General features: G+C 41.8%; 1 protein-coding gene across 4 annotated transcripts in view; it reads right to left on the bottom strand.

The window, feature by feature from the left end:
• SLCO5A1 (solute carrier organic anion transporter family member 5A1) overlaps positions 1-18506 on the bottom strand; it is a 112695-nt gene that overhangs the window by 49138 nt on the left and 45051 nt on the right. For 3 of the 4 annotated variants that reach the window (XR_009449666.1, XR_009449665.1, XM_059672946.1), the window contains exon 5: positions 4605-4769. The exons of the other annotated variant lie outside the window; for it this stretch is intronic. Coding sequence is in view for 1 of the 3 variants with exons in the window: in XM_059672946.1 (XP_059528929.1) it covers positions 4605-4769 (165 nt within the window). In the remaining 2 variants the exon portion in view is untranslated. The remainder of the gene's footprint in view (positions 1-4604; positions 4770-18506) is intronic. 4 annotated transcript variants of the gene reach the window in all.

Here is an 18506-nt window from a genome sequence, read left to right as displayed (position 1 = left end):
TCTCATGCAACACTGACTCAGCTGAAATCACCTGTATAATGTGTTACTCTTAAAGCAATGACACCTTTATCATTTACATGAAGTCTGCAGGCCTCCTTCAGTGCAGAGGAAATAATCTCTCAGCCCTGCCTTCACATAATTGTCTCCTGCCTTCTCTTTCATTTTCCCACTTCCTGTTAGCCACTTTCTCTCTCTTCTTACTCTTCAAATCCATTTCCCCCAGATACTCTTTCCCATGAAAGTGTCCACACGTCCTGAGTCCTGGTTTCACTCTTCCGCCTTAGATTCCTTTTCCTGGGTGTCTCATAAAGTGGACACTGCCATTGTCATTAGTATCTTCTTCCCAAACACTGTGCCAACATACACACGCGTTCCCTCATTTAATCCTCATGACCTGTAACCCTCAGAGAAGTTCATGAACTTGTTCAGGAACACAGCAGCCCACTGGGGTCCACAGAGGATAGGACCCCTCTGTGTTCTCATTATGCACAGTGCCAGGCTCATAGCAGAAGCTTTAAAAATATTTGTGCAGGATGGATGGATGGATGGATGGATGGATGGACAGACAGATGAAGAGGAAGAACAAGAATTTCAACAAGATGTGTCTCCCTCCAAAACAGATCCTCCTAACTACTGTACTATATGTCTTACTTTAATGAGATAAAAATTCTAAAATGTAAGCAGTTTCTGAGGACCAGCTCAATCTATACATTAGAGACCGTATACGGAGTTTGGGGTGTACAGTTTGTAAAAACTGCTCTGTCCCCCTCAGTTTCATCAACCCTGAACTGGATAGAGAAGGACCTCCACTGAAGCATTGCGGGTAGGGCTGCATGTGCCAGGCTCAGTGTGCAAGGCCAACGAAAGTCACCTGCTTTTACCATCACCGCACAGGCTCATCCTGAAGGAAAGTCTCTAATTTGATTTGAATTCCCAAAAGCAATATAGATTTTTCAAAAGTGCTTCCAGCAAGATTCTCTCTTTTGATCTTTATAACAATCTGATGGTAAATGCTTGGCCTTGGGGCTGGGGACCTGAGTATTATATGACAAATATATCCACGAGCTCTGCATCTCCCTCCGCTGTCTGGAATCAGCTTCTTTACCAAGAGACAGGCAAACTGGAAGCTGGACAATTAAACTAAATTGTTAAAAAGAAATAAGTATATTAGGCAAATGGGCTATTTAGTATAAAATGACTTCTACAGATCAAGAAATAACGTCATTATAGCAAAAGAAACAACACAACCCAATGGCCACCCCTAGGCAAGCAAAGAGACTGTGATACACAATGGAGTGCTGTGTGACTGTAAAGAAACCAGCAAGGTCTCTGATGCTACTCCAGTGCGGCACACAGGGGACAGTGTGCCAACTCTGGGTAAGACAGGCGAAGTACTAATATAATATAAAATATTGATGTATAGGATGTACATATATGACATACATAACACACATATTTACTTGCATATGCAAAAAGAAATAAGAGGAATAAACTAATAAAACACTGCCTGTAGAAGGAGTGAGAACTGGAGGGAAGCGCGATGAAACCAAGGCCTCTCTGAATGTCCTTTACCTGATGGTTTTGACTCTCAAATCATATAACTGTCTTACATAACTTAAAAAAAAAACAAATTTGGCTTAAAAACATAAAAATAAAATAATCCCTAAAAATGAAAATAGATAAAAGTAAATAAACTCCACATCAGATCAGGTTGTGGGCATAACCCAAACAGAGAAGAATTGTTTCAAATAAGTTTAGGTCACAGTATTTTGCATATCCATAAGAGATAGCCTCTGGGCAAAAAGAACCACAAACAAGTCTAAAACTGCATTTCACATTTCATCATTAGTAACACACACACACACACACACACACACACGCACACACACGCACACACGTGCACACACATATACACACCTGTAGTTATATTAAAGTCATTAGGAAAAAAAAAGGTTTTCAGCATTAGAGCAAAGAGCAACCTATAATCTTAAATTTAAAGCAGAAATATCAATGTAACCTCAAGACTTGTTTACTCTTTTTATTAACAAAAGTCCTAGAAACAATGACTACCTCGTAGCAGTGAGCACCCCAGTGTCCAACTTGGGGATCTCCAAATCTCATTTTCTCTCAAAGGAACCAGGGCTCCTTGAGGAACATGACTGGCCCCAGGTCTGGAAACACAATAAACGAGTCACTTTTGTCACCCCGGAAACCACACAGTTGCTGAGGCAGTGGGAAGGACACAGGTGCTAACATGAAGGGGCTCCCAGTGGCCAAAGGCTGGACAACTGGAGCATCAAATAGAATGATGACTGCAATAGATTAAAGCGCATCACATAGAAATAGCTGTGAGCTCATCATTATATATTTTTTAGTGTATTTGTCACTATACAAATTTGCTATAAGTTTTTAAAACTGGTAAATGAAGGAAAAGAATCACAAAAGAAATAACAGTCACTTGGCTAACTGGGCAAACAGGAGGCTGGTCATTTGGTGAGTAGGTTTAGGGCAATTGAGAGAAAGAGCGAGGGAGAGTTTTGTGATGCACAAGGGTATGAACACTTCTCCCCGATGCCCCCTGGCTGTCTCCTGCCCCAGAAGTTTCTGTCGCTTTACTCCTATGACCAAGACGAAAATAGCCCCTCCTTATGACTTCACTTAAATCTATTAGTTTTCTTAATTGGTGGGATTTATCAAAATGCCTTTGAATTACCACTCTACCTTAGACTAATACAAAGTTTGATTTAAGTCAGAAAGTCTAGTGAAACTTTTCCACTCCTCCTTCAGGGCTCTGCCCATCATTTCAGGCTTTTCCCAATAGCAACTTCATAATATTTCATTGCAATCATAAAGGTGGCCCCAAACAGTTTCACAGAAAGGCCACAGAGGGAAGAGTGTAGGGTGAACGCAGACCCACTGCTGCACAGATTAAAACAAATGGGGTGGCCCCGCCGGCGTGGCTCAGTGGTTGAGCGTCAACCTATGAACCAGGAGGTCACAGTTTGATTCCTGGTCAGGGCACATGCCTGGGTTGGGGGCTCAATCCCCAGTGGAGGCGTGCAGGAGGCAGCCAATCAATGATTCCCATCATTGATGTTTCTATTTCTCTTTCCCTCTCCCTTTCTCTTTGAAATCAATAAAAGTATATTTTTTAAAACAACAACAACAAATGGGGTCAGTTAAGGTGTTTCGATGGCATCCTCATCAGACCCTGGTGTCACCACCTCCCTCCAGAGCTCAGGTGCTCCCAGTGTGATGACAATCTGAGCCCAGTAGTGCTCTAGGTTCTAGAGCAGATCAGAAAACCAAGAGTTGGCTTGTAGCTTGATTTAAAGCCACAGAGCTGTTATATGTAGTTTCACATTTATTTGGCTCTAAACCTTCTCTCCAGTAATACTTCTAAATTTGGGAAATACTTGAAGCTACACATAACAGCGACATGGCTTCAAATGGAGCTACAAGCCAACTCTTGGTTTCCCTATCGAAGAACTGGTGCTCAACAAAAGGTTAGTGTAAGAATCAGACTAGAAATGGGAGGTTAAGATTATCTGACAACCAAACTGTAACCTGTCCATTGTACCTTAAAATAAGGAAAACATTTTTGAAAAGCAAGAGAAAATATAATATTTTTATGTCACAAGTATGGTCCACATCAGTGTACTCCTTATAAAAAAAAATTCCTAACATGGACCTGCAATCCAATTATGTATGCCTTTATATGCAAAGTGAAAGAAAGAACAAAGTGATTACCCAAATATTCCAAGTCAGTGTTTTCTTTTGACAATAATATAACGTGTCCTGTTAATTTTCAGATAATCAAAGCTTGCTGGATTTGGATGAGGACATTGAGAAGAGAGTGGGAGGGACAGCCATTATCCACTTAACTGTTTAAATATACTTTTCTTAATATATTGAACCATTTGACCATCTTTGAAACCACTAAGAAAATATCCAGAATATCCTATGATATAATACACAGAAAATTCCCCCAATATTTGAGAAGTCATGTTCCCAAATATCTGAGCACCCAATTTTCTGAGAGTTGAGTACTAAGGTACATGTATCAAAGGCCCCAAAAAATTTCACAAAAATCATTTTCCCTCTACATGAAATAATTTCTAAAGCAAAATTCATAGATTTTCTTTCTAAATTCAAGCATCTCCAGTAATTCGATTAAAATCTGTCAACATTTATGAAAGGAAAATACTGACACCATAGAACTGATCTATATTTCAAATTATCAGTGTTCAAAAACATAACACTTTAAGACTCATGCCAACCCATAAAAAGATTTATCCAGATGTACATGTGAATGCCATTGCCTATTTCATTCTTTCTAACTCAGAACAATAAAAACATCAATCAATGCAAAGGTCCCCCTTTCCAAAGCACAGTTGGTAACGTCACACAGCAATACAATCTCAATTATTATTAAAAAAAAAAAATTCAAAGCCTTCCTCCTCCCGAAATCTGGGGGGAAGGTATCTGTTAATGAACTTAACACTTTGATGTTAGAATGAATGTTAGTTCTCTTCACTCATTGCATTTCAGTTTAGTGGTCAAGGATTATCATGTTTGAAGGTGCTCTCACGGTGGTGCCTTACCAGTGTAGATGCTGGCATTGGAAGCCGGAATACCAAACTGTGACTCGATGAACTTGGGAATGAAGGTAATGAAAGCAGTTACAATGGCACTCTCAGCTGTGTATGACAAACTCACAAAAAGGAATGTCATGTTGCTTAAGATCCTGACAGCTGCTCTTGGTAGGTCTATAAAATGACAAAAATGACAAATGAATGTTATAAACAAGGGATGGAAAATAAAATAAAATTGAATTGTTTTTGAAATGAACTGGAAATAGCCATTCAGCAATACTTGAGAATACTGAAGAATAAAATTAGAAAAACCTGATGACCAATTAGAAATTATCTCCTTTATTAAATAGATTGGGTTTGCATTTTTTTTTAATTTTCAAAGAGGATAAATAAATTTAATAACATATTTTTAAAACATGCCCATATCCAAATATCCTTATAAGAAGTATCTAACCTATGATTCCTGTTTCAAAAATGGTTTAAAGTAAATTATTTGCAATTTTTTAGTTTATGAAAACTATGCCATTCTTTGTTACGACTCCAAAGTCTACTAACTGTAAAGTACCTGCAACATAATCCTAAATTACAGTTTTCACTTCACCCAACTGAAACTTCCCTGAGAAAATGACATCTGGGTGCCATCTGCCTGGCACATGACTGGACAGCTGAACTTCCAGCCTCAGGTAATAATGCAGCTGCAAGGGCACGTGGGGTAAGGCTACCAGGTCAGACAATCCAGGGACTTTGGAACAAAGAGAAATCTCCAAAGGAGCAGGACAGCCCAGAGCTGGGGGCTCGCCACCTGCCCAGCTGCCTCGCAAGGAAGACAGAAGTCCACTCCTCAACTGTAGGCATGCATTTCCCAGGACTTGCCCAATATGTGCCTCAAGATGCATGTGCAAGTGTTTTCATGTCAGCATTCACTGCTTATAACAGCAAAATTTTAGGGAAAAACACCTTAATGTCCATTAATGGGAAGTGTTTAAATGATGGCATCAGCCTTATAATAAAATACTATGCAGTAATTACACCTGAGATAAGCTGCACGTACTGGCATAAAAGGAACTCCAATCAATATTTTTACTAATGAATAAAGCCAGCTGCTGAAGAAATATACATGTGTGTAAATATATAATATGTCATATATTTATATATATGAATATAATGTATGTTTATATTACATTTGATCATATTTGCATATATTTATATTTTATATAATATATCATACAGCATATATTGTCTATTTATATATACTATTTATGTAAAAATAAAAACAAAAATATATTTATATATAGTCAAATGTATACATCTCAATATATATAACATCAAGATATTCTGTGAATGGAAAATTCGTAAAGAAGAATAAAAGGAAATTTTTGTATGTATAGTTTTGTATTTTTGGCATGTTTATCATGTGAACTAACTCACACTCATGTAATGTTTACATACCTTCAAGGAAAAGGTCACCTGCATTATTTTACAGTCAGTCATCTCAGTGATCAGAACAGTTATTTTACACTATGACATACAATCAGTTCATAAAAATAAGCAGCAACTGTTGTTAAAGCTATAATTTATAGGCTATTCACACGAATTTAAAACTTCAGAAGGCAAGACTACTCACTATTATCATTTTTAACTGTAAATTAATTTGTACATTCTATAGCTTAATTTAGTTAAAGTTTAAATGAACATTTTAAAGAGAAAATTAAGATGCAAACTTAATTTTTTAACATGGAAAACCATACCAGAAAAAAAATATAATCAAAGTACTTCATAAAATTGACCAATGTTCTCTTATAAACACTGCAAATCAAAATGTTATATCCAAATTTTAAAAATTAGAAAGTTAAGATTTCATATCAACATTTAAAGGTTCGGCTGTTATATTAAAAAGCCAATGTGTTAAATCTGAAACATCTGGGAAAAAATATAAATTATTTTAATCCAAGAAGATAACATGAATCACATGAATATTTTAAAAGATACTATTTATATCAAACTGGTTTTTCTTTTATACCCATTTGGTATGCTAGAGTAACCTTCTAATTTCAAAGGTAACTAAAAATACATGTGATGTTTCTCCCTTCTCTTTCATTAAAAATAAAAAAAGTCTGCTATTATTTAAGAAGAATTTATCCAAAGTTCAGACTTTCAACAGCTGTAAGTTATTTTCCTTTATTCTTTCACCTTCCTCCTTCCCCTTTGCTGGGCTACCTTTCAGCCCATGCCCTGCAGGTACCCAGGGCTGTGTCTTTGGCTCTGGGGCTGGTCACAGGGCGAGTGAGCAAGTAAGTCTAGACAATGAGAATAATGGGAATTGGTTTTTTAACTGCCAGAGAAAGTAGGTACAAATACAGAAAGGAGACAGTTAGGTATAAGATTGGAACTGAAAGTATTGGTATGAATTCATGAGATTATATATATCTAGATATAGATATGTGATAATTGATTGATGATAAATAATAAATTGTGTGTACGTGTATGTGTACCCTCAGAGTGAGGCAAAAGTAGGTTTACAGTTGTGAATATGTGAAACACAGTTTATCTTATATTGTTATTAATTATTGTATTATTTTCCATATAAACAACTATAAACTTACTTTTGCCCCACCCTGTGTATACATCTACTAACTCTGTGTATTAACAGGTTTAGATATAATGACACCCTAGTAGCAATGAGCCTACTTAGCATGCAGTTCTTGGTTTCTCAATGTCATTTTCCACTAAAATGACATTGACCTTCTTGGAGAATAGTCTAACTTCAGAGCTGGGGCAGAGAAAATGCAAGATGAGCCTGGAAAATCTTGCTGAACAAGAAAGTAAAGAAGTGCTCAAAAAATTATGGGGACATTTCCGAAAGATAGCATGAAGGATTCCCAGTGGCCAAGTGTGAAACAATTTGAGCTCAACTGATGCTAAAAATGGTAAGTTAGAGTTTAACAGGAACAAGATCCACTCAATCCTCATTATTTGCAGATTCAGTATTTGCAAATTCACCTGCTCGCTAGGCTGTATCTGTACCCATAAAATCAATACTAGCAGCACATGGCCAATCGAGGACATGCACAAAACAGCGAGACTTGGGAGTCGCGGGATGCACATTCTTGGCTGAGGTTGCACAAGGCCCTCTTGTTTCAGCTCTCACACTGTAGACAAGCGTCCTTTTCACAATACATTGTTACATTTTTTGCATTTTTGTGCTTTTGGTCATTTCATTGTTTAAAATGTCCGGCCACCCCCAAGCATAGCGCTGAAGTGCTGTGTAGTGTTTCTAAGTGCAAGAGGCTGGGGCAGGCCTCCCAGAGAAAGTGCGTGTGTTAGATAAGCTTCTCTCAGGCAGGAGGTACAGTGCTGCTGGCCACGGGTTCAATGTGAATGAATCAGCAATGTATATTCCATAAGGTGTCGCTGAGCAGAAACACACATCAAGCAAGGTTGCGGGTTGGTGGGCTGGCCGCGACGTTGTGGCAGGAATCCAGCCCGGTGTCTCCCCTGAGCCATGCTTCAGTCTTGGCTACATCAGTGCTCGTGGTGACTCTACAGAACACAACTTCTGCGAATAATGAGAGCTGACAGCACACAAAGTACCTATAAATTATTTATCACTTTATCGTTGTGATTTACTATCCACTTTACAGTGGAGAAACCAGGCAGATACATTCTCATCCAAGTGATGAAAGTTCACCTAACTGGTTACAAGATGAGGCCGCACTGGGTGTCCTATCACAGGGTGCTGAGCACAGCACCGTTTCAGTGGTATGTCTACGAAAGGGCATTAAATCAGGGGATGATGTCATTAAAGACAAGTTGAACAATATCTATAAAGTTATTGCCTTATGCTTTTTAAAAAGATAAAGATCATTAAAGACACACACAAAAAAGATGAGGAACTTATCCAGAATAACAGAGATAAAAAAGACACTAAAACTTGTACTTTTGGATTAGATCTTGGACATAAAGGGCAGTTGGATAATGGGCGACATCTGAATGGGTCCTGTGGTCTGAGTGATAACCTGGGATCGATGTGAACTTCCTGACTTTGCTGGCTGCCCTGTGGTCACACAGGAGCATGTCCTTGTACTGAGGAAACACGCATGAAAGTATTAGCGGGCAGCAGAGCATCATGTCTTCAATTTCTCAGGTGGGTCACAATGTCAGCAATTGGGGAGTTTGGGGTGCAGGGTACACAGGCGTTCTGCGTGCTGCTTCTGTGGCTTTTACGTAAATCCAAAATCATTTCAGAAACACAAAGTTCTAAAACCTAAGTCAGCAAAGAAGTTGCTAAATCCATCCATTTGCAGCCAGATACCTAGTTTTTATGCTGCAAGACATGGTTAGATAAGTTTCTTGGTGTCACTTATAACTGTGTCATTGCAAAATCAAAGATGCGGCAAAACACAGGATGAAGGAGAGATGAAATCTTGACCGTGATCACTGAAAGCTAAGACATCCTACCTTAAGGGCAAGCTGACACTAAAACCTCAAGGCTTTTAGTTCAGTCACCATGGTGTGTGACCACCACCTCTATCTAGTTTCACAACATACGTTTTCATTGTAAATAAATATAAGCATTTATGTTCAGGAATGAGGTTGGAATTTAGCCTTCTTGAATGTAAATATACTTTTACCTACTTTCAAATTTTCTACCAGGAGCATGCATTACTTTTATATGCTATGAACAACCCCCCAAAAACTGCAATTCTAAAGGGATGCAGCAACGTGTAAGCCTCCAAGACAGGGGTGGGGAACCTTTTTTCTGTCAAGGGCCATTTGGATACTTGTAACATCACTCACAGGCCATACACAATTATCAGCTTAAAAGGTAGCCTGCCATATTTGGTCAAACATTCAATTAACTCCCCCTAATGCCTTGGCAGGGCCAGACCAAATGATGTCTCGGGCCTTACACGGCCCACAGGCTGGATGTTCCCCACCCCTGCTCCAAGAGAAGTTGTCTCTGATGCAGGCAGCTAACTTAGAAACTCCTTCCTCCTCTTCTTTCAACCTTCCTTAGGATGCACTGCTCCACTTATATTTTACTAGGGGCCCAGTGCATGACATTCGTGCACTGCAGAGGAGGGTCGGGGGGCTGTCCCTCAGCCCAACCTACACCCTCTCGCAGTCCGGAACCTCTCGGGAGATGACTGCCTGCTGCCGCTGAGCTCACCAGCCGTGAGCCCAGCTTCTGGCTGAGCAACACTCCCACAGGGGAAGCGCACTGACCACCAGGGGGCAGCTCCTGCGTTGAGCATCTATCCCCTGGTGGTCAGTGCACATTATAGCGACTGGTCGTTCCACTGTTCGGTCGATTTGCATATTAGAGTTTTATTATATTATAGTATTATGCCTATTTTCCCTTCAACCTCCCTTTAAGGACAAGGACTTTTCATATATGTATCCTGGGTTCTTCATTTCTATAGTAGTTGCTCAATAAAGATATTTGTGAACGAGAAAAAGAAACAAAGAAATAGAGAAGCTTTCTTAGGATAGGTATTGCCAGCCGTCTAGCTCAATAATTAGAATGATATTTGGGAGCCAGTCTCTTCCCTTCCTAAAAGTCTTACATAATGCCAATTTCTTAAATAAAAGTAAAATGTGAGGGAAGTGTCACTTGAACAAGCACATAAAAGTGGCTTAACTAGACTAAGTCAAACATGACATAGAATTCATACTGGGCACAAAAAAAAACAATAGCATGCCCTGGCCGGTTTGGCTCAGTGGATAGAGCATCGACCTGGGGACTGAAGGGTCCCAGGTTCGATTCTGGTCAAGAGCATGTACCTTAGTTGCGGGCACATACCCAATGGGGAGTGTGCAGGGGGCAGCTGATCGATGTTTCTCTCTCATTGATGTTTCTAACTCTCTAGCCCTCTCCCTTCCTCTCTGTAAAAAATCAATAAAATATATTTTTTTAAAAAAAGACCAATAGTAAAAATGGAAACACCAAGAGTGGGGGTCCTTGTTATATAAAAGGTTGACAAATTATAAAATAGCATGATATGGTCAGAAGACAGGTGCTTTGCAAAGCACATGGGCAAGACCCAAGGCCTCAGCCTCGAGGGTGGGAAGAGGGAAGGTGAGATGGAGAGGAGGGAACACCGTACAATAATTATAGCAGTCAGGCCGGGTGGGAGTCCACAGTGGCTGTAACACCTAAGTTATGATATTAATCATATAATTATATGGGGGCTTTTCTGTATTTCACAATGTTTTGACATAAAAATCTTGCTGACTAGAAAGAAATGAACTACCAATTATCAGAAATAGCCAGGGCTCCGCTGGGAACACATAGTCCCAATCACCAACTTGTCTAACTCACACACACCCAGCCAGTATTTCCCCCGCCCTAAATCGCCCAAGGCCAGGTCCCAGACAACGAGAGACACCCTGCAGCCCAGTGCCCACTGGAATTACTCACTCCGCCCTGCCTTGTCTTCCCATGGGCACCTCAATAAAGGCGGTGGCCCTGGCTTCTCCCCAACTCCTGTTTCTTGTTTCCCAACCACACCCGGTGCTTCCCTGTGGCCCTGCACGGCATGGCATGACCCTTCTCTTGTAAGTAATAGTCTATAATAATAAAAGCATAATGTGCTAATTAGACCAGACGACCTTCTGGATGAAGCCAGGGCTGCGAGGGAAGCCCAGGTCCCGGCAGCCAGGGGAAGGAAGGCCTACTCTTGCACAGATTTCGTGCATCAGACTTCTAGTGTAAGTAGTAAATCTTCTTTCAATGACACTGACCATATATATATATATATATATATATATATATATATATATATATATATATATATATATATATATTTATTTTATTCAGAGAGGAAGGGAGAGGGAGAGAGAGATAGAAACAGCAATGACGAGAGAATCATTGATTGGCTGTCTCCTGCATGCCCCCTACTGGGGATCAAGCCCACAACCCACGCATGTGCCCTTGATCAGAATCAAACCAGGGACCCTTCAGCCCCCAGGCCAACGCTCTATCCACTGAGCCAAACTAGCCAGGGCAATAACACTGACCTTTCCCTGATGTCATTCAGTCTCCTCCATAAATTCAAATTCTAATTCTAAAACCAATTCCATTATCACCTCTCCACGAAATCCCTTGATCCCCTTCTTTCATAAGCACTCAACATGAGTACTTAATTCTTCCTTTACCTCAGATCTTTAAGTTTTTACTACTTGTATACTTTTAAGCCTTCTGGGGCATCGGTGAGCAGGTGGAAACATCCCATCCCATGCAGTGGACACCTCCACAACTCCCCGGATGGCCTGTGGGTCTTGCACCACCCCATGCGTTTCATGGGCATAGCGCAGATGCGACTTTCTGATGCCCGTTACCCAGGAGCATCAAACTATTTTCAGTCTCGTGTTTCTGTAAAACCAAAACCAAAGTGGCTCTTCATATGTAACATGGCCAAATAGGACCCAACTGTCCTGTCCATTCTCTCTTCATCCATTTCATTCTTGCTCGTTTTCTTTGAAACTAATGGTGCCCTGGGCTCCCCATGAAAGCATGCCAATTTCTCCTGCCCATCCACAACACGTGGGCCAAGGCCTTTCCTGCTGCAGGGGGAGCTCCTGAGATACTTATCTGCAGACAATGAACAGAAATGGAAGCCATTGGGGCCCCCAATCCATCATTGGTGGTTGCTGGCCACAGTAATCTGCACCCTTAAATCCAGCACTAATGAGTATTTCTATATATCGCCCCAGGTAGGTGCCATCCAATGAGTAAACCCACAGTCCATTTGCACTGAGTATGAAGGAAGTGCTTCCTTTTTTTAAGAATTCTTTGCCAGGCCTGTTACCATTCACCTTTTCCCTCATAAGCTGTAGGTCCAAATCTAAAGGTTTAGCTTATCACTAGAAAACATGTGCACATAAAAATAAATGTGAAAAGGAAATGAAACAAGGCATCAGAGGTAAATAAGGTGTAAGTAGAGCAGAACATCAAAACCAGAGAAAAGAACTGAACTTGTCTATCAGACCCTCCCTGGGCTTCAAACTTGACTCCAAAGCAAAAGGCCGTCCTTAGCAGAAACACTGACTTCTTCATGGAAAACAAAGCTTTGCCCAAGTTCTAGGGCAGTGATTCTCACAGCGTGGTCTCTGGACCACCAGTGCCGGTATCACTTGGGAACCTGCTAAACATGCATGTTCTCAGGCTCCACCCCAGGCCACCTGGATCGGACCCTCTGGGTTTGAAGAAGCCCATATGGTGCGTCCGCAGGCTAAGCTGAAGAACCACTGTGCTCAAGCAATAGTGTTTTATATGAGGGGCGCTGAGCCATGCTTCTATGGCAAACTGGGAGATCCAAGCACCAGCTTTCATAGAAGCTGCAAACATAAAGCTGAAGTGCAATTCGGCAAAGGAACTTTGCAAGAGGGCTAAAGGCACGAGGCTCTGGGCCATCGCTCTTTGCTGAATCAAGGATTGACCCTGGCATAGGCCATACCATGCTAGTTTTTAAATGCTGAGCCACATGCAATAGTTCCGATGTTCTTGGGTAACTCCGATTGAGAACTGATTCCTTCTGCCCCTCTCAACTAGTTCCTCTCCCCACGACCTGAGGTTAAAACCCTGAAACCACCCTTGGCACCTCCCTCACCATCATTCCCGTATCAGTTGCCACATCCTACAAACACAATCTCTTCCTTCCTTCCTCATTGTTAGGATGCACTACCTCTGGCCTCTCCTGTGTGGACACGTTTTCTGAAATATATTGCTACTAGAGGCCTGATGCACGAAAATTCGTACAAGAGTAGGCCTCCCTTCCTCAGGCTGCCGGCACCAGCTTCCCTCTGGCACCAGGGACCCGGGCTTTCCTCCTCCAGCCACCGGCAGGCACCCAGGACCCAGGTTGCTTCCCTCTGGCCCCAGCTTCGTCAGGAAGGATGTCCGGAATGACATCCAGAAGACATCTGGTATAATTAGCATATTACCCTTTTATTATTATAGTGGCTTTTTTCATAGCTTGAAGCAAACAGCCTGTACCTGCAGAATTTAAGATACACTCCCCAACCGACTCGGGCGCTCCCCTCTGCCTGACCGAGTTGTGCGCCCACCAGACATCCTGCTATCTTCCAAGGATGTCCTGTTGTTCAGGCAGCTCCCCCCACTGGCTGGTGCAACCCTGACCCAGTCCCTGTATAAGAGAACATAAACACTCCCTCAGCACTGACACTGATATACTGGTCTCAGCCCACTGTGAGAGACTGTAATAAAATATCTTATACTCTCACAGCGTCTCTTGACCTGGCTCCTGTTGGGTGGACCTAACACTCATCATTCAATAATTCATTCCTCAAATATGTAGAGTATCTACCAGGGGGTGTAAATTCATCAGGGAACATGATGAACAAAAAAATTCCTTTCCTGCCCTAACAGGTTTGGCTCAGTGGATAGAGCGTCGGCCTGCGGACTCACAAGTCCCAGGTTCAATTCTGGTCAAGGGCATGTACCTTGGTTGTGGGCACATCCCCAGTAGGAGGTGTGCAGGAGGCAGCTGATTGATCTTTCTCTCTCATCGATGTTTCTAACTCTCTATCCCTCTCGCTTCCTCTCTGTAAAAAATCAATAAAATATATTTTTTAAAAATTCCTTTCCTTCATTAAGCTTCCTTTCTCATTGCAGAGATAATAACATAAATAAGATACACAGTATATTAGATAGTGATGACTGTTGAGGTAATAGAGGAGGAAAGGCGGTAGGAGTTTGGAGAGGAGGGTGGAGATTTTTAGATAGGATGGCTAAGCAAGGCCTCCCTGAAACGGGACCCTATGAGTTACATCCCAAAGGTGTGAGGGGACCGAGGGGAGAGCCTTCCCAGCACAGGAGTGGCAGGTGCAAAGGCCCTGAGTGAGAAGATACCTGGCGCGTCTGAGGACTAGTCCTCAATGTGGTTGGAGCCGAATAAACAAATGGGACTGCAAGAGAGAGGTGGGGCCAAACAGGTAACCAGGGATCAGGTCGTAGCCCCAGTAGGTGGCATCGGGAAGGAACTTTTCTGTGAGGGACGTGGGAGACCACAGAGGCTTTGAGCAGAGGAGTGGTATTTTAACAGGATCCCCCTGGCTGTTGAGTTGAAGGCAACAGAAAGGGGCAAGGATAGAAGAGGGAGACCAGTTTAGAGGCTTCTGTCCTTTCCTTCTCTACTCGTCAAAACCATCACCACCTCTCACTTGGGCTGTGTCCATAGCTTTCTGCCTGGACCCCCTCCTTCCATTCCACTCCTTCCTCTCCATAAGTCATCTGCCCAGAGGAGGGCTGCTGAGGTCCGCTCAGACCGCCCCACCGCCCATTAGGGATGACTTCCGTTACAGGCCAGAACTCCAGCTCTCCACACACCATATGGCCCTATCTCACCCTCTGAACCTCATCTCCCAGGCCTCGGCCACGCATATCCACCCACCAACCACAATGCACGTGTTCAGCACTTTCAAACATATCTGCACAGTATGAGCTTGCCTTTGCTCTCCCACCACCCCCTCCGCCTACTGACATTCTCCCTGTCTTCCAAGGTTCGTGGAAGCTTTCCTGATCCCTCAATGACATGTTCCCCCGCCTGCCTGTGAACCTCACGCCAGTGTGTCCAGCCTCCCTTGGTCTTTATATATTCCCACCTGTGCCTGTCCTGCCTCCCTTGGTGGCCTGTAAGCTCCCGGAGGGCAAGCCCTGGCTCCCTGTCTTCACATCTGCCACAGCGCAGAGGACAGCACCTTCTATAGAGGGAAGAGCTGCTTAAATAATGACGACAGCCCCGCCGGTGTGGCTCAGTGGTTGAGTGTCGACTTATGAACCAGGAGGTCACGGTTTGATTCCCCGTCAGGGCACATGCTTGGGTTGCAGGCTCATTCCCCAGTAGCGGGTGTACAGGAGGCAGCTGATCAATGATTCTCCCTCATCATTGATGTTTCTCTCTCTCTTCCTCTCTCTCTCTCCCTCCCTCCCTCCTTCTCCCTTCCACTCTGCTATCAATAAAAAATATTTTTTACAAATAATAATGACAACATAATCCCTTAGTGATCAAATTTCTGTAACTTTCAATGGTCTCTTTAAATCCATTCATCACCTCAGAGTAACTCTTTTTGTAGTTAGTATTGCAAACATATCACACTCTAGCACAGACAAACTTTGGCAGAGAAAAATGTGTTTTATTTTCTGCTTATTCATAATGCTAAGCAATTAAGCTTAAAAATATAAAAGTGGACACAAAAAATAAAATTGTTCTTGTGATTAAATAAAATTGTTCTTGTGATTAACTTCCTCCATTGAGGAAGATAAACAGTTAAATTTGGAAGACTAAAATGCTGGATTTTGAAACTCTGAAAAATTGATCCACTTAAATATTTTAAGTGTTTCTTTTTATTGATAAGAGTTTGATGCAATCAATGCTAGTCTCCTTATGGATAGGTGACGCAGACACACTAAAAATTCTACTTTTCTCCTTTGTGGTGTTTTAAAACAGTCTTATTCCTGCATAATTTATAACGAGAATCAAGAAACACCGAGTCAGATTTTCCCAATGTCTATCATTACAACGTGGAGGTGGGGTGGAAAGTTTAGTACGTTTTCTTCTAGTATTCTCTGTGATAGAACTTTCCATAAGGGTGCCATTCAGTATGGCCCAAATAATTTCCTTTTTAAGGAAATATTAACTGAGCTTTCTTTCCACCTCCTCTCTGAAGAAGCTAATGTTAGTATCCAAATTCTATATCCTGTGTGGGGCAAAGTTAGGTTTACAGTTTGTTCATATAAAAAATAATACAATTAATAAGTAATACAAGAATAAACATTGTGTTTCCCATACTCACAACTATAAACCTACTTTTGCCCCACCCTGTATAAAATAAAGACCCTAAGAAGCCCTGCCCCAGAAAACAGAACAAGGGAGCCCAGCTGGTGTGGCTCCGTGGCTGGGTGTCAACCCATGTACCAAGAGGTCACGGTTTGATTCCCAGTCAGGGCACATGCTGGGGTTGTGGGCTCGATCCCCAGTAGGGAGTGTGTAGGAGGCAGCCAATAGATGTTTCTCTCTCATCAATGTTTCTCTCTCTCTCTCTCCCTTCCTCTCTCTCTCTCTAAAAATCAATAAAAATACATCTTTTAAAGAAAGAACAAGGGAAAAGAGGATCTGGGAATCAAGCTCAGATTTAACTCAGAGGAAATCTTAGTAACCATTCTTTAAGACCTTAATAATGAACGTTGGTTTTGTAACACGAATTATGTCAACAATGAAATGATTCCCCCACATTTTTATTTGTTCTTTTGAAAATCAGTTTAAATATTAGACGATAGGTCTGATTTCATTTCCCATAGGTGTAGGTATTAGGTACTCTAAAGGAAGTCAATACGTGCAAGATAAATATGAATTAACTTTATATATTCTAACAGAACATTATTCCAATATTAGCAACATCATTTGGATCATTTTTAGCAGAACATTTTCACTATATCAGCCCGTTAAAATAGGATTCATTTTTCACAGGAAAAAGTGCCTCTTGAGGTTCCAGTCTAGATACAATGAGGGAATCCAGGACAAGTGGAAGTAACGAAAGGAACTAGCTCTATGTCTGAATCAGAAGGTTTGGCCGCAGAAGTGACATCAGTCATCAGCATTAAGGCAGAGAGTAGGGTGAGAAAGCTGAGGACTTATCAGAGATACTGACAAGAAAATCAGAATAGAAACAGATGTTATAAGAATCCTCTTACTCTTTCTTTTAAGAGAAAATATCCTGAACCATGAAACTGAGCATCGAAAAGATGACAGGAAGCCACCCAGAGCAACACAAGAAGACACCCAATAAAACAGAGCATAGATTCCATGCTGAAAAATAATTTTAAAATTTTGTGATGACTTTTATCACTTTTGAACCTGCCTGCCTAAGTGCATGTCCCCCCTAAAAGCAGGTCCTGAGATAAGGATTCAAGTCCAAGTTGCTTATTTGGGAGATTCAGAAAACATGGGACAGGGAATGTGGACATGGTGCTGGGGCGGTGAGGATGAAGAATTGTCTGGCCCATGAGCTGGGTGATCATCAGCCATGGTTAAGACTGCTTTGCGGGGGGTGGGGGGGCCAGGTGTTCATTCCTTGGCACTTGAACCTGTCTCAAGCAGGAGCCCAGCAGTGTCCCTGCCTACAAAGAAAACCTTCAGGCACATGATGTAGGTACTGGCAGATGGCCTCCACCAGGAAGACAGGAAGGACCAGAGGGAGGATGGGGCCCCAACAGCATAGCCTACACTGCATCCCCCAGAAGAAGGCTGTTCCCATCAACAATAGTTCCCGCTGTTGGTATTTGGTATCAATATTCTCTCTCTTTACTATACAGTACAGCATATATTTCAGGTCATCTATGCCTAAGCTATCAAACATACAGTTTTAGCTTACCTACGTCTTTAGTTCTCCCCTTGCATCTACTTTACACTCTCCGTAAGTTAAGATTCTGAGTCTATTCCTGTATGGTAGATTCTTTAACATCAACCTTGATCTCAACTAATTTTTTTTTAAATCACTCTTTTGGTAGCAATCATAATAGTCCATAACAACATACATGGAAAATGATGGGCTGGTCCATGGGGTAAGAGCTCAGGCATCCAGAGAATTCTTTATGTTTTGAGAGTAGAAGTCATTTTGGCAGTCCCAAAACATACATTGTCGGAAAAGGATGACGGGGGTGGGGAGGCCAATCTACAACCTCACAGGAAAGAAGCATGTCCACTGAAATGTCACCTGGCTTGCTTTGAACAAATGCGGGCATTGAAAATAATCCCATCTAAACGTTATTGTTCTTAGGCTGCAGGAATAGTTCCATAAAATATGAGCAACTTCTTCTAGGCCCAGCAGGTATCTCTTTGCTTTCCTGTGTACGTGGTCAACGTGAGGTGCTAATGTGCCTAGGTCAGT

Source organism: Myotis daubentonii, chromosome 17 (genome assembly GCF_963259705.1).
Source record: "Myotis daubentonii chromosome 17, mMyoDau2.1, whole genome shotgun sequence".
Classification (NCBI taxonomy): domain Eukaryota; kingdom Metazoa; phylum Chordata; class Mammalia; order Chiroptera; family Vespertilionidae; genus Myotis; species Myotis daubentonii.
This window is presented reverse-complemented; position numbering and strand designations above follow the sequence as displayed.